Source organism: Oncorhynchus keta, chromosome 20, assembly GCF_023373465.1.
Source record: "Oncorhynchus keta strain PuntledgeMale-10-30-2019 chromosome 20, Oket_V2, whole genome shotgun sequence".
NCBI lineage: Eukaryota > Metazoa > Chordata > Actinopteri > Salmoniformes > Salmonidae > Oncorhynchus > Oncorhynchus keta.
This window is the reverse complement of record NC_068440.1, coordinates 42,756,746-42,775,251: the sequence shown is the minus strand read 5'-3', so window position 1 is coordinate 42,775,251 and position 18,506 is coordinate 42,756,746. Positions and strand designations below refer to the sequence as shown.

Sequence of the window (18,506 nt, the reverse complement as noted above, 5' to 3'; positions counted from 1 at the left end):
TACAGACCAGTCATATCATTACAGATCACTCTGATGACCAGGAACTAATACAGACCAGTCATATCATTACAGATCACTCTGATGACCAGGAACTAATACAGACCAGTTATATCATTACAGATCACTCTGATGACCAGGACCTAATACAGACCAGTCATATCATTACAGATCACTCTGATGACCAGGAACTAATACAGACCAGTCATATCATTACAGATCACTCTGATGACCAGGACCTAATACAGACCAGTCATATCATTACAGATCAGTCTGATGACCAGGACATAATACAGACCAGTCATATCATTACAGATCACTCTGATGGCCAGGAACTAATACAGACCAGTCATATCATTACAGATCACTCTGATGACCAGGAACTAATACAGACCAGTCATATCATTACAGATCACTCTGATGACCAGGACCTAATACAGACCAGTCATATCATTACAGATCACTCTGATGACCAGGACCTAATACAGACCAGTCATATCATTACAGATCACTCTGATGACCAGGACCTAATACAGACCAGGCATATCAGGGTTATTGGCTGGGTGAGGTACAGAACATGGAAGTAATGAAACCAGCAATACTTATTTTTATGTGGGGGACGTCTGTCTAGACTTGAGTGTTATTTCAAAGGGAAACAGAGTGTTCTGATTGTCAGTATGCGACTGGCTGGTTTGATAGGAGCGCTCTTCAAGTGGCAATGAGGCAGAATAGAACAGAACACACAGAGACCTTTTACCTGGAACGACTGAACAAAACTCAGGACCTTCAATGATAGTGTTCGGCTGGAATGAAGTAAGTCTTGAAGGCTGAAACAACAGAGAATTACACCGGTAAGTTACGTTCTTAAAAAGTAATAATAAAATATATGCCATTAAGCAGACGGTTTTATCCTGAGCGACTTACAGTCATGCGTGCATTCATTTTACGTATGAGTGGTCCAGAGAAACATACCCACTAGCCTGGAGTTAACATCGCCATACTATACCAACTGAGCTACAAAGGACCGCTTAGAAATGAACACTTCTCCCATTTCCCAGCCAAGACAACAACAAAACCTCGTTCTTTTCCTCCAGTACCTGTCTTTGCTACAGAGGCCGTGCGAGGCGATCTTTCCGCATATTTTGCGGTTGAGCTCGGAGCTGAAGAGAGGCATCCCAAAGCACAGCTCTAGAGGGACCCAGTCATCTTCTGTCAACGGCACTGCAGGGGGGTACAAAACATTACATCATCAAACGGGCAAGGGGGAGCATGATGAAGTCATCAAACGGAGACACAGAGGAGAGAGAAGTCATATAGAATGGAAAGCGAGAGTATGATAAGAAATTAAAATATAACTTTATGATCTATGCCAAGGATGGACATTCCCAACCTCACAGTAACACAGACAAGTGTGCAGTCGTACTCTCCCCTATTTAAAAGAAATGGAATGGTGTCAGGAATAGGTTAGCAACTCCCTCCAGCCATTCGTGCATTAATCCAATGCTTTTAAAAGCATGAGTGTACACTTCTGGAGAAGGGCAGAGATTCAGAACACAGTCATAAACTCTTCCAAAGAGACTAATATTCACCTATCATACGACTCAGAATGGGGCATCAACACTATCATACTACTGAGAATGGGGTGTCCACACTATCATACGACTCAGAATGGGCCATCAACACTATCATACTACTGAGAATGGGGTGTCCACACTATCATACGACTCAGAATGGGCCATCAACACTATCATACGACTGAGAATGGGGTGTCCACACTATCATACGACTCAGAATGGGCCATCAACACTATCATACTACTGAGAATGGGGTGTCCACACTATCATACGACTCAGAATGGGCCATCAACACTATCATACTACTGAGAATGGGGTATCCACCTATCATACGACTCAGAATGGGCCATCAACACTATCATACTACTGAGAATGGGGTATCCACCTATCATACGACTCAGAATGGGGTATCCACACTATCATACTACTCAGAATGGGGTATCCACCTATCATACGACTCAGAATGGGGTATCCACACTATCACTATCATACTACTCAGAATGGGGTATCCACCTATCATACGACTCAGAATGGGGTATCCACACTATCACTATCATACTAATCAGAATGGGGTATCCACACTATCACTATCATACTAATCAGAATGGGGTATCCACACTATCACTATCATACGACTCAGAATGGGGTAGCCACACTATCATACTAATCAGAATGGGGTATCCACACTATCACTATCATACTAATCAGAATGGGGTATCCACACTATCACTATCATACTAATCAGAATGGGGTATCCACACTATCACTATCATACGACTCAGAATGGGGTATCCACACTATCACTATCATACTAATCAGAATGGGGTATCCACACTATCACTATCATACTACTCAGAATGGGGTATCCACCTATCATACGACTCAGAATGGGGTATCCACACTATCACTATCATACGACTCAGAATGGGGTATCCACACTATCATACTACTCAGAATGGGGTATCCACCTATCATACGACTCAGAATAGGGTATCCACACTATCATACTACTCAGAATGGGGTATCCACCTATCATACGACTCAGAATAGGGTATCCACACTATCATACTAATCAGAATAGGGTATCCACCTATCATACGACTCAGAATAGGGTATCCACACTATCATACTACTCAGAATGGGATATCCACCTATCTTACGACTCAGAATAGGGTATCCACACTATCATACTACTCAGAATGGGGTATCCACCTATCATACGACTCAGAATGGGGTATCAACACTATCACTATCATACTAATCAGAATGGGGTATCCACACTATCATACTACTCAGAATGGGGTATCCACACTATCATACTACTCAGAATGGGGTATCCACGCTATCACTATCACACTAATCAGAATGGGGTATCCACACTATCACTATCATACTAATCAGAATGGGGTATCCACCTATCATACTACTCAGAATGGGGTATCCACACTATCACTATCATACTACTCAGAATGGGATATCAACACTATCACTATCACACTACTCAGAATGGGGTATCCACCTATCATACGACTCAGAATGGGGTATCAACACTATCACTATCATACTAATCAGAATGGGGTATCCACACTATCACTATCATACTACTCAGAATGGGGTATCCACACTATCACACTACTCAGAATGGGGTATCCACCTATCATACGACTCAGAATAGGGTATCCACACTATCGTACTACTCAGAATGGGGTATCCACACTATCACTATCATACTAATCAGAATGGGGTATCCACACTATCACTATCATACGACTCAGAATGGGGTATCCACACTATCATACGACTCAGAATGGGGTATCCACACTATCACTATCATACAACTCAGAATGGGGTATCAACACTATCACTATCATACAACTCAGAATGGGGTATCCACACGATCACTATTATACTACTCAGAATAGGGTATCCAGACAATCATACTACTCAGAATGGGGTATCCACACAATCATACTACTCAGAATGGGGTATCCACACTATCATACTACTCAGAATAGGGTATCCACACAATCATACTACTCAGAATGGGGTATCCACACAATCATACTACTCAGAATGGGGTATCCACACTATCATACTACTCAGAATGGGGTATCCACACTATCATACTACTCAGAATGGGGTATCCACACAATCATACTACTCAGAATGGGGTATCCACCTATCATACTACTCAGAATAGGGTATCCACACTATCGTACTACTCAGAATGGGGTATCCACACAATCATACTAATCAGAATGGGGTATCCACACTATCACAATACTCAGAATGGGGTATCCACACTATCACTATCATACTACTCAGAATGGGGTATCCACACTATCACACTACTCAGAATGGGGTATCCACACTATCATACGACTCAGAATGGGGTATCCACACTATCACACTACTCAGAATGGGGTATCCACACTATCACACTACTCAGAATGGGGTATCCACACTATCACTATCATACTAATCAGAATGGGGTATCCACACTATCACTATCATACTACTCAGAATGGGGTATCCACCTATCATACGACTCAGAATGGGGTATCCACACTATCACTATCATACGACTCAGAATGGGGTATCACACTATCATACTACTCAGAATGGGGTATCCACCTATCATACGACTCAGAATAGGGTATCCACACTATCATACTACTCAGAATGGGGTATCCACCTATCATACGACTCAGAATAGGGTATCCACACTATCATACTAATCAGAATAGGGTATCCACCTATCATACGACTCAGAATAGGGTATCCACACTATCATACTACTCAGAATGGGATATCCACCTATCTTACGACTCAGAATAGGGTATCCACACTATCATACTACTCAGAATGGGGTATCCACCTATCATACGACTCAGAATGGGGTATCAACACTATCACTATCATACTAATCAGAATGGGGTATCCACACTATCATACTACTCAGAATGGGGTATCCACACTATCATACTACTCAGAATGGGGTATCCACGCTATCACTATCACACTAATCAGAATGGGGTATCCACACTATCACTATCATACTAATCAGAATGGGGTATCCACCTATCATACTACTCAGAATGGGGTATCCACACTATCACTATCATACTACTCAGAATGGGATATCAACACTATCACTATCACACTACTCAGAATGGGGTATCCACCTATCATACGACTCAGAATGGGGTATCAACACTATCACTATCATACTAATCAGAATGGGGTATCCACACTATCACTATCATACTACTCAGAATGGGGTATCCACACTATCACACTACTCAGAATGGGGTATCCACCTATCATACGACTCAGAATAGGGTATCCACACTATCGTACTACTCAGAATGGGGTATCCACACTATCACTATCATACTAATCAGAATGGGGTATCCACACTATCACTATCATACGACTCAGAATGGGGTATCCACACTATCATACGACTCAGAATGGGGTATCCACACTATCACTATCATACAACTCAGAATGGGGTATCAACACTATCACTATCATACAACTCAGAATGGGGTATCCACACGATCACTATTATACTACTCAGAATAGGGTATCCAGACAATCATACTACTCAGAATGGGGTATCCACACAATCATACTACTCAGAATGGGGTATCCACACTATCATACTACTCAGAATAGGGTATCCACACAATCATACTACTCAGAATGGGGTATCCACACAATCATACTACTCAGAATGGGGTATCCACACTATCATACTACTCAGAATGGGGTATCCACACTATCATACTACTCAGAATGGGGTATCCACACAATCATACTACTCAGAATGGGGTATCCACCTATCATACTACTCAGAATAGGGTATCCACACTATCGTACTACTCAGAATGGGGTATCCACACAATCATACTAATCAGAATGGGGTATCCACACTATCACAATACTCAGAATGGGGTATCCACACTATCACTATCATACTACTCAGAATGGGGTATCCACACTATCACACTACTCAGAATGGGGTATCCACACTATCATACGACTCAGAATGGGGTATCCACACTATCACACTACTCAGAATGGGGTATCCACACTATCACACTACTCAGAATGGGGTATCCACACTATCACTATCATACTAATCAGAATGGGGTATCCACACTATCACTATCATACTACTCAGAATGGGGTATCCACCTATCATACGACTCAGAATGGGGTATCCACACTATCACTATCATACGACTCAGAATGGGGTATCCACACTATCATACTACTCAGAATGGGGTATCCACCTATCATACGACTCAGAATAGGGTATCCACACTATCATACTACTCAGAATGGGGTATCCACCTATCATACGACTCAGAATAGGGTATCCACACTATCATACTAATCAGAATAGGGTATCCACCTATCATACGACTCAGAATAGGGTATCCACACTATCATACTACTCAGAATGGGATATCCACCTATCTTACGACTCAGAATAGGTATCCACACTATCATACTACTCAGAATGGGGTATCCACCTATCATACGACTCAGAATGGGGTATCAACACTATCACTATCATACTAATCAGAATGGGGTATCCACACTATCATACTACTCAGAATGGGGTATCCACACTATCATACTACTCAGAATGGGGTATCCACGCTATCACTATCACACTAATCAGAATGGGGTATCCACACTATCACTATCATACTAATCAGAATGGGGTATCCACCTATCATACTACTCAGAATGGGGTATCCACACTATCACTATCATACTACTCAGAATGGGATATCAACACTATCACTATCACACTACTCAGAATGGGGTATCCACCTATCATACGACTCAGAATGGGGTATCAACACTATCACTATCATACTAATCAGAATGGGGTATCCACACTATCACTATCATACTACTCAGAATGGGGTATCCACACTATCACACTACTCAGAATGGGGTATCCACCTATCATACGACTCAGAATAGGGTATCCACACTATCGTACTACTCAGAATGGGGTATCCACACTATCACTATCATACTAATCAGAATGGGGTATCCACACTATCACTATCATACGACTCAGAATGGGGTATCCACACTATCATACGACTCAGAATGGGGTATCCACACTATCACTATCATACAACTCAGAATGGGGTATCAACACTATCACTATCATACAACTCAGAATGGGGTATCCACACGATCACTATTATACTACTCAGAATAGGGTATCCAGACAATCATACTACTCAGAATGGGGTATCCACACAATCATACTACTCAGAATGGGGTATCCACACTATCATACTACTCAGAATAGGGTATCCACACAATCATACTACTCAGAATGGGGTATCCACACAATCATACTACTCAGAATGGGGTATCCACACTATCATACTACTCAGAATGGGGTATCCACACTATCATACTACTCAGAATGGGGTATCCACACAATCATACTACTCAGAATGGGGTATCCACCTATCATACTACTCAGAATAGGGTATCCACACTATCGTACTACTCAGAATGGGGTATCCACACAATCATACTAATCAGAATGGGGTATCCACACTATCACAATACTCAGAATGGGGTATCCACACTATCACTATCATACTACAGAATGGGGTATCCACACTATCACACTACTCAGAATGGGGTATCCACACTATCATACGACTCAGAATGGGGTATCCACACTATCACACTACTCAGAATGGGGTATCCACACTATCACACTACTCAGAATGGGGTATCCACACTATCACTATCATACTAATCAGAATGGGGTATCCACACTATCACTATCATACTACTCAGAATGGGGTATCCACCTATCATACGACTCAGAATGGGGTATCCACACTATCACTATCATACGACTCAGAATGGGGTATCCACACTATCATACTACTCAGAATGGGGTATCCACCTATCATACGACTCAGAATAGGGTATCCACACTATCATACTACTCAGAATGGGGTATCCACCTATCATACGACTCAGAATAGGGTATCCACACTATCATACTAATCAGAATAGGGTATCCACCTATCATACGACTCAGAATAGGGTATCCACACTATCATACTACTCAGAATGGGATATCCACCTATCTTACGACTCAGAATAGGGTATCCACACTATCATACTACTCAGAATGGGGTATCCACCTATCATACGACTCAGAATGGGGTATCAACACTATCACTATCATACTAATCAGAATGGGGTATCCACACTATCATACTACTCAGAATGGGGTATCCACACTATCATACTACTCAGAATGGGGTATCCACGCTATCACTATCACACTAATCAGAATGGGGTATCCACACTATCACTATCATACTAATCAGAATGGGGTATCCACCTATCATACTACTCAGAATGGGGTATCCACACTATCACTATCATACTACTCAGAATGGGATATCAACACTATCACTATCACACTACTCAGAATGGGGTATCCACCTATCATACGACTCAGAATGGGGTATCAACACTATCACTATCATACTAATCAGAATGGGGTATCCACACTATCACTATCATACTACTCAGAATGGGGTATCCACACTATCACACTACTCAGAATGGGGTATCCACCTATCATACGACTCAGAATAGGGTATCCACACTATCGTACTACTCAGAATGGGGTATCCACACTATCACTATCATACTAATCAGAATGGGGTATCCACACTATCACTATCATACGACTCAGAATGGGGTATCCACACTATCATACGACTCAGAATGGGGTATCCACACTATCACTATCATACAACTCAGAATGGGGTATCAACACTATCACTATCATACAACTCAGAATGGGGTATCCACACTATCACTATTATACTACTCAGAATAGGGTATCCAGACAATCATACTACTCAGAATGGGGTATCCACACAATCATACTACTCAGAATGGGGTATCCACACTATCATACTACTCAGAATAGGGTATCCACACAATCATACTACTCAGAATGGGGTATCCACACAATCATACTACTCAGAATGGGGTATCCACACTATCATACTACTCAGAATGGGGTATCCACACTATCATACTACTCAGAATGGGGTATCCACACAATCATACTACTCAGAATGGGGTATCCACCTATCATACTACTCAGAATAGGGTATCCACACTATCGTACTACTCAGAATGGGGTATCCACACAATCATACTAATCAGAATGGGGTATCCACACTATCACAATACTCAGAATGGGGTATCCACACTATCACTATCATACTACTCAGAATGGGGTATCCACACTATCACACTACTCAGAATGGGGTATCCACACTATCATACGACTCAGAATGGGGTATCCACACTATCACACTACTCAGAATGGGGTATCCACACTATCACACTACTCAGAATGGGGTATCCACACTATCACTATCATACTAATCAGAATGGAGTATCCACACTATCACTATCATACTACTCAGAATGGGGTATCCACACTATCACACTACTCAGAATGGGGTATCCACACTATCACTATCATACTAATCAGAATGGGGTATCCACACTATCACTATCATACTAATCAGAATGGGGTATCCACACTATCACTATCATACTACTCAGAATGGGGTATCCACATTATCACTATCATACGACTCAGAATAGGGTATCCACACTATCACACTACTCAGAATGGGGTATCCACCTATCATACGACTCAGAATGGGGTATCCACACTATCACTATTATACTACTCAGAATGGGGTATCCACACTATCATACTACTCAGAATGGGGTATCCACACTATCATACTACTCAGAATAGGGTATCCACCTATCATACGACTCAGAATGGGGTATCCACACTATCACTATCATACTAATCAGAATAGGGTATCCACACTATCACTATCATACTACTCAGAATGGGGTATCCACACTATCACACTACTCAGAATGGGGTATCCACACTATCACACTACTCAGAATGGGGTATCCACACTATCACTATCATACTAATCAGAATGGGGTATCCACACTATCACACTACTCAGAATGGGGTATCCACACTATCATACTAATCAGAATGGGGTATCCACACTATCACTATCATACTACATACAGCACTCCCACTACTGTATTACCTCACGCTGAGCAGCACTCCCCCTACTGTATTACCTCACGCCGAGCAGCACTCCCCCTACTGTATTACCTCACGCTGAGCAGCACTCCCTCTACTGTATTACCTCACGCCGAGCAGCACTCCCCCTACTGTATTACCTCACGCTGAGCAGCACTCCCACTACTGTATTACCTCACGCTGAGCAGCACTCCCTCTACTGTATTACCTCACGCCGAGCAGCACTCCCCTACTGTATTACCTCACGCTGAGCAGCACTCCCCTACTGTATTACCTCACGCTGAGCAGCACTCCCCTACTGTATTACCTCACGCTGAGCAGCACTCCCCTACTGTATTACCTCACGCTGAGCAGCACTCCCCTACTGTATTACCTCACGCTGAGCAGCACTCCCCTACTGTATTACCTCAGCACTCCCCTACTGTATTACGCTGAGCTCACGCTGAGCAGCACTCCCCCTACTGTATTACCTCACACTGAGCAGCACTCCCCCTACTGTATTACCTCACGCTGAGCAGCACTCCCCCTACTGTATTACCTCCCACTCCCCCTACTGTATTACCTCACACTGAGCAGCACTCCCCCTACTGTATTACCTCACGCTGAGCAGCACTCCCTCTATGGTATAACCTCACACTGGACCTCTGCATTCACTAAACCTTCTTCCAGCCAGGACAATGGCAACAATAAAGATGCAACAAGATGTACACAAATCGTTTTACTTCATAATTATCCGCTTACTGAATGTGAATCGTAATAGTGTCGCTAACCAGATACTTTCACAGGTAAAAATGACTTAAAACTAACGTTATGCAAAGTAGATGTCAATTATTTGTGGCTATCCAGATAGCTAACAGTAGTAGCTAGCCAGTTTGCCCTACTGACTTACTATGGGACTGCGATTTACGCACATTACTGTGGGTATTGTAGGCAGATCATTTAGTCATGTTTATTAACACATCAGGTTACGTATCAGGTTACAATATTGTAGTCAGGCAACATACAAAAGGGAAAAATCTCATTGTGAAGTTGGAGTTCATTTTTTCTTGCTTCAGCCCAAATAATGGCGGACATCGATTTCAATACATTTTGCATCATTTTTTTTTACATGGTTGTTCCATGTACTTTCCGTTGAAGCTTTTCATTGATGCTTAAAAATACGTACAAACGGAGTGCGCATCCGTGTAACACACTCCGACCCTCCTGTTCTCCACTTCGCGTGCTCGGAGAACGGTAGCGCGCATTTTGAGAAACATCCCTACTGTCATGTCCCTTCTGCTGCTTGCTTTCCTTCTCCTTCTCCAAAAAGTAGTGCACTACATAGGGAATAGGGTGCTATTTCAGATCACCCCCTAGTTTGAGTAGACTGTACTATACCTTCTGCCGCTTGCTTTCCTCCATTGTTGTCCTCTGTGACCAGCTCAAAGGACTCCGTGCTGCTGTTGGCCTCCAACCCACCTCCCAGATGACTGTCTCCTGTATAGACAATATCAAATCATTATACACTGAGTGTACAAAACATTAGGAACACCTGCTCTTTCCATGACAGACTGACCAGGTGAAAGCTATGATCCCTTACTGATGTCACCTGTTAAATCCACTTCAATCAGTGTAGATGAAGGGGAGGAGTCAGGTTAAAGATGAAGGGGAGGAGTCAGGTTAAAGATGAAGTGGAGGAGTCAGGTTAAAGATGAAGGGGAGGGGTCAGGTTAAAGATGAAGGGGAGGAGTCAGGTTCAAGATGAAGGGGAGGAGTCAGGTTCAAGATGAAGGGGAGGAGTCAGGTTCAAGATGAAGGGGAGGAGTCAGGTTCAAGATGAAGGGGAGGAGTCAGGTTCAAGATGAAGGGGAGGAGTCAGGTTCAAGATGAAGGGGAGGGGTCAGGTTAAAGATGAAGGGGAGGGGTCAGGTTAAAGATGAAGGGGAGGAGTCAGGTTAAAGATGAAGGGGAGGAGTCAGGTTCAATATGAAGGGGAGGAGTCAGGTTAAAGATGAAGGGGAGGAGTCAGGTTAAAGATGAAGGGGAGGAGTCAGGTTAAAGATGAAGGGGAGGAGTCAGGTTAAAGGATTATGAAGACTTGAGACATGGATTGTGTCTGTGTGTCATTCAGAGGGTGAATGGGAAAGACACAATATTTAAGTGTCTTTGAACGAGTTATGGTAGTAGTGCTGCTGGGTTTTTCGCGCTCAACAGTTTCTCGTGTGTATTAACAATGGGCGAACGCCCTGGTCAGTCCCTAGACACACCCATTGTCACTTCCGGGTTTGAGTGGCTGTAGGAAGTGGGTGTGTCCAAGTCCAAGGAGGGGCGTTTTGACAGGAGGTGGGAAAATAAAACATATGCTAGTTGGAAAGCCTAGTTTTCTTTGATGCTGGACAGGTGAGACTTGAGTTGGAGCATTACTAAGAAGAGGTTTACCTTCCTGTGTCTGACACAAGGAAAGAACAATGTTTTGCAAGGCGATTTCCACCGCCTGTTTGGGGTCTTTGGCTTCATGGATTTCCTTTGGATCAGACCTACCCATATTTCCTTTGGATAAGACCTACCCATATTTCCTTTGGATAAGACCTACCCATATTTCCTTTGGATAAGACCTACCCATATTTCCTTTGGATAAGACCTACCCATATTTCCTTTGGATCAGACCTACCAATATTTCCTTTGGATAAGACCTACCCATATTTCCTTTGGATCAGACCTACCCATATTTCCTTTGGATCAGACCTACCCATATTTCCTTTGGATAAGACCTACCCATATTTCCTTTGGATAAGACCTACCCATATTTCCTTTGGATAAGACCTACCCATATTTCCTTTGGATCAGACCTACCCATATTTCCTTTGGATCATACCTACCCATATTTCCTTTGGATAAGACCTACCCATATTTCCTTTGGATCAGACCTACCCATATTTCCTTTGGATAAGACCTACCCATATTTCCTTTGGATCAGACCTACCCATATTTCCTTTGGATAAGACCTACCCATATTTCCTTTGGATCAGACCTACCCATATTTCCTTTGGATAAGACCTACCCATATTTCCTTTGGATCAGACCTACCCATATTTCCTTTGGATAAGACCTACCCATATTTCCTTTGGATAAGACCTACCCATATTTCCTTTGGATAAGACCTACCCATATTTCCTTTGGATAAGACCTACCCATATTTCCTTTGGATCAGACCTACCCATATTTCCTTTGGATCAGACCTACCCATATTTCCTTTGGATAAGACCTACCCATATTTCCTTTGGATCAGACCTACCCATATTTCCTTTGGATAAGACCTACCCATATTTCCTTTGGATAAGACCTACCCATATTTCCTTTGGATAAGACCTACCCATATTTCCTTTGGATAAGACCTACCCATATTTCCTTTGGATAAGACCTATCAATGTTTATATCCCAGGACAAATTAGCTAGCAACAGCAAGCTAGCTAAATAGGACAAATTAACGTTAGCTAGCAGGTGCAAGCTAATATTATGAGCTAAATTGCCAATGTAATTGGTTCAGAGTTTGTTTTGATATTTTAACCTGCGCGTTGTGATCGCGTTTGGTGTGGAGGGGCAAAATAAAGGTATGCACGATAGCGTAACACGGAACCCAAACCGGCTGGCCGCGTGCGCCATCGTGCGCTATTGTGCATAAAGACACCAGTCCACAGCCTTTTGTGCAGCTTGACATCATGTTGCATAAGTTATCCACTGTTTGCTCAAATTCTGTTGGACGTACTACTCCTGCATGTCACTGCATCATAACAACTGATGAGGTCCTCATAAAGAAGAACGCTTCCTGAGTATGTTTGCCAAAGTAGGAGCTCATAGACAGGTCAAAGGCACGTTGAGTAACGGCAAGGTCAGACGGTCTACATCCCCCTTGGGTGTCTCAACTGTAGTGCTTGTGAAGAAAAAGGATGGAGGAACAAGGTTTTGCATTGATTACAGAGGCTTCAATGCGAAGACGCCTCTTGACGCCTACCCCATGCCTCAAATTGAGGAAATACTAGAGTCCTTACAACAGTATTCAGCACAATCAACCTCAAGAGTGGATACTGCCAGCGTCCTGAAGACACCATGTATTACTCCAGAGGCCTTATCCGAGTTCCTCATTCTTCCCTTCGGTTTGAAAATGCTGGTTCCAAAGGCTCATGGGAATAGCCCTTGAAGATGTGAAGGGGAAGTGTTGCTTTGTGTACATTGATGACGTTGTGTTGTAGTCCCGCTCAGAGCAACAACACCTGGAAAACCTGACAGCTGTGTTCAGCAGGTTGCACAAAGCCGAGCGTGAACCTGAAGAAGTGTAACCGGAGGAACATCTCCTTCTTAGGCCATGTGGGTGTCCACTGAGGGCATCGTGACCCAGGTAAAAAAAAGAAGAAGAAGAAGGTTGAGGCTGTCCAATGTTGTCCAATACCTGTCGGTCAAGGGCGTGGTTTCTAGACAGGATGGTATCATTGTTTCATACCTCACTACGCAGACCACTCTGCTCCCCTCAATACTCTGAAGAAGAATGATGTGTCTTGGGCATCAGAATGCCAGAAGAGGACTTGAAGGAGACCAAAGCATCAGGGCTCTTCTACCTGGCCTGTAAAGTACAAACATATTCCAGTGACATCGGGCTTGGTGCTGTTTTGAAACAAGCGATTGATGGCGGTGAGTGAGTTATTGCCTCTGGATCAAGAATGCTGAACTCTGCTGAGAAGAATTACTCTGTCTCTGAGCGAGAGTGCCTAGCAACTAATTTGGGAGGTGGAAAAGAGGCCGTCTTTCCTTGAAGGGAGGACATTCAAGGTCGTTACTGAACACTAAGCCCTGGCCTGGGTGTTCAACCATCCAACGCCCAAGTCAAGACTGGTAAGATGGATGATCAGACTACAGGAGTATGACTTCCATATCACCGATAGAAAAGGACAGTGCAACATTGTTCCGGATGCTCTCTCCCCTGGTTGGGGTACGGAAGCAAGCCAGGGTCTGCATCAGCCAAGCATCCAGCAGTCACAGATGCCCACTCCCCGTGGACTGGTCTGACAAAGCTTCAGCTCAGCAGTACGATCCATAATGGAGGAAGTCCAGGGTGGAGGGGAAAGGACGCATCAACTACGGCATTGAAAATGGGTATCTATACCGGGTCATCCCTGTTGGACAGGGAGGTCAGAAGTCACCCTGCCCAAAACCTCGGATAGAGCCCCTCTCACCAATAACCACCATTAAAATCTTAGCTACAGTATAATGACAAACTATAATGACTCATCATCCTCTCCTAATCTGGCCACAACTCTGATTCATTTTATAGCAGGTTTGCAAATCACAAAAATAAATAGTATAGTTAAAGGGGCAAAATGCAGAAATTGCTCATTGCCATTTCCTGGTTGCTAAAATTCTAATAGTTCGACTAATTTCAGTTTGTGCCAAAACAAGCTGTCATTGTGTAGAGAATCATCTAAACCGCTGTGAAATATCTTGACCGTAAACTATGTATTTGTATTGTCAGCTGTTTGAAGCTGGTCTACAAAACCTACAGTAAAAGCCACAAAAACTAAACGGGGAGAATAGAAATAGAGCACATAGAACAGATCTACCGCTTCTTAGGCTCACTTGCAACGAGACGGACAGATCTATAACTCGCATTTCTATGTTAATTTTGTCGGGTCACCCAAAAAGTTACATATTGCAGCTTTATATCCTCCAAGCCAAACCCCTCTCTACCTCCCCTCACAGTTTTCTCCCCCCTTAACCCCACCCCAGCCAAGCTTGTCCCAACCTCCCATCTTTGCAAACCCTTACCCACTGGAGTCAAGCTTGTCCCAACCTCCCATCTTTGCAAACCCTTACCCACCTAAGTCAAGCTTGTCCCAACCTCCCATCCTTACCCACGGGAGTCAAGCTTATCCCAACCTCCCATCCTTGCCCACCCTTACCCACTGGAGTCAAGCTTGTCCCAACCTCCCACCCTTATCCACGGGAGTCAAGCTTGTTCCAACCTCCCATCCTTGCCCACCCTTACCCACGGGAGTCAAGCTTGTTCCAACCTCCCATCCTTACCCACGGGAGTCAAGCTTGTCCCAACCTCCCACCCTTACCCACGGGAGTCAAGCTTGTTCCAACCTCCCATCCTTGCCCACCCTTACCCACGGGAGTCAAGCTTGTTCCAACCTCCCATCCTTACCCACGGGAGTCAAGCTTGTTCCAACCTCCCATCCTTACCCACGGGAGTCAAGCTTGTTCCAACCTCCCACCCTTACCCACGGGAGTCAAGCTTGTTCCAACCTCCCATCCTTGCCCACCCTTACCCACGGGAGTCAAGCTTGTTCCAACCTCCCATCCTTGCCCACCCTTGCCCACGGGAGTCAAGCTTGTTCCAACCTCCCATCCTTACCCACGGGAGTCAAGCTTGTCCCAACCTCCCACCCTTACCCACGGGAGTCAAGCTTGTTCCAACCTCCCATCCTTGCCCACCCTTACCCACGGGAGTCAAGCTTGTTCCAACCTCCCATCCTTACCCACGGGAGTCAAGCTTGTCCCAACCTCCCACCCTTACCCACGGGAGTCAAGCTTGTTCCAACCTCCCATCCTTGCCCATCCTTACCCACCCCAGCCAAGCTTGTCCCAACCTCCCATCTTCTCCTACCCTCCCTACCTCTCAGGCATACTTCCATCCATCGACTTTCTCATCCATTCCCGCCCATCATATACCCTACAGCTCTCCTTGAAGTTCTTGATGATCCGATAAATGGTTGATTTAGGTGCAATCTTACTGGCAGCAATATCCTTGCCTGTGAAGGCCTTTTTGTGCAAAGCAGGTAACCATTGTTGACAGAGGAAGAACAACGATTCCAGGTACCACCCTCCTTTTGAAGCTGTTTGAACTCAATCAGCATCACAGAGTGATTTTCAGCCTTGTCCTCGTCAACATTCACACCTGTGTTAACGAGAGAATCACTGACGTGATGTCAGCTGGTCCTTTTGTGGCAGGGCTGAAATGTAGTGGAAATGTTTTGGGGGGGATTCATTTTATTTGCATGACAAATAGGGACTTTGCAAGTAATTGCAATTCATCTGATCACTCTTCATAACATTCTGGAGTATATGCAAATTGCCATCATACAAAGTCTGCTGACTTTGTGAAAATTCATATTTGTGTCATTCTCAAAACTTTTGGCCATAACTGTAGTGCGCACATCATTTTTTTTCAAATTCATCCTCTTCTCAAAGCAGGGGGCTCTCCTCCTTCAAACTGGAAAGGCTTCCTACCTCGTCCTCTTCTCAGAGCAGGGGACTCTCCTCCTTCAAACTGGAAAGGTTTCCTACCTCGTCCTCTTCTCAGAGCAGGGCACTCTCCTCCTTCAAACTGGAAAGGTTTCCTACCTCGTCCTCTTCTCAGAGCAGGGCACTCTCCTCCTTCAAACTGGAAAGGTTTCCTACCTCGTCCTCTTCTCAGAGCAGGGCACTCTCCTCCTTCAAACTGGAAAGGTTTCCTACCTCGTCTTCTTCTCAGAGCAGGGCACTCTCCTCCTTCAAACTGGAAAGGTTTCCTACCTCGTCCTCTTCTCAGAGCAGGGCACTCTCCTCCTTCAAACTGGAAAGGTTTCCTACCTCGTCTTCTCAGAGACTCTCCTCCTTCAAAGGGTTTCCACTCTCAAAGCAGGGCACTCTCCTCCTTCAAACTGGAAAGGTTTCCTACCTCGTCCTCTTCTCAGAGCAGGGCACTCTCCTCCTTCAAACTGGAAAGGTTTCCTACCTCGTCCTCTTCTCAGAGCAGGGGACTCTCCTCCTTCAAACTGGAAAGGTTTCCTACCTCGTCCTCTTCTCAGAGCAGGGCACTCTCCTCCTTCAAACTGGAAAGGTTTCCTACCTCGTCTTCTTCTCAGAGCAGGGCACTCTCCTCCTTCAAACTGGAAAGGTTTCCTACCTCGTCCTCTTCTCAGAGCAGGGCACTCTCCTCCTTCAAACTGGAAAGGTTTCCTACCTCGTCTTCTTCTCAGAGCAGGGCACTCTCCTCCTTCAAACTGGAAAGGTTTCCTACCTCGTCTTCTTCTCAGAGCAGGGCACTCTCCTCCTTCAAACTGGAAAGGTTTCCTACCTCGTCCTCTTCTCAGAGCAGGGGACTCTCCTCCTCCAAACTGGAAAGGTTTCTTGTAGCTTGATTAGAGCTTCATCGACACTTCTGAATTCCATCCTGCGCGCCTTCCATACCCACAGCACTGCCGTTGAGACTTAATTCCCTTTCCCTCCATTTAATGTCTGATCGGAATGTATTCCTTGCGTCCCTCTCTCAGTTTAGCAGACAGGTCCTGGACAAATCGAATGGACCGGCTGTGGATTTTGATCTCCTTTCTCCCCTGTGCCCTCATGTTTTTTTTGGTCTGATAGTTCCACAGTTCGAAGATGACCAGGCGTGGGTATATAGCATTCCTCTGTTTCATCCCGATCCGATGGCATCATTTCAGATCTTCTGGTGATATACCCACGTCAAGTTCCTCTGACATTAGTTTGACAACGTAGCTGGAAAGGTCTCCTTCTTGCTCGTCTTCCGGTAAGGACAATATTGTCATGTTTCATCTCATTCTGTTTGCTTGCTGGTCCAATTCATCTTCTAAAATGTGCAGCTTTGTTTCCAAAAGGTATTTTGTTGTCTTGTTCATTCATGCACATGCCTTGTCTTGTTCATTCATGCACATGCCTTGTCTTGTTCATTCATGCACATGCCTTGTCTTGTTCATTCATGCACACAATAGTTTCTACTT

General features: G+C 44.3%; 1 protein-coding gene across 1 annotated transcript in view; it reads right to left on the bottom strand.

The window, feature by feature from the left end:
• Positions 1–18,506, bottom strand: part of LOC118382164 (protein FAM91A1) — a 129,209-nt gene that overhangs the window by 14,160 nt on the left and 96,543 nt on the right. The window contains exons 21-23 of the mRNA XM_052473170.1: positions 11,128–11,226; positions 1,095–1,218; positions 755–824 (exon numbers count right to left, since the gene is read on the bottom strand). Of these exons, the coding sequence (XP_052329130.1) occupies positions 755–824; positions 1,095–1,218; positions 11,128–11,226 (293 nt within the window). The remainder of the gene's footprint in view (positions 1–754; positions 825–1,094; positions 1,219–11,127; positions 11,227–18,506) is intronic.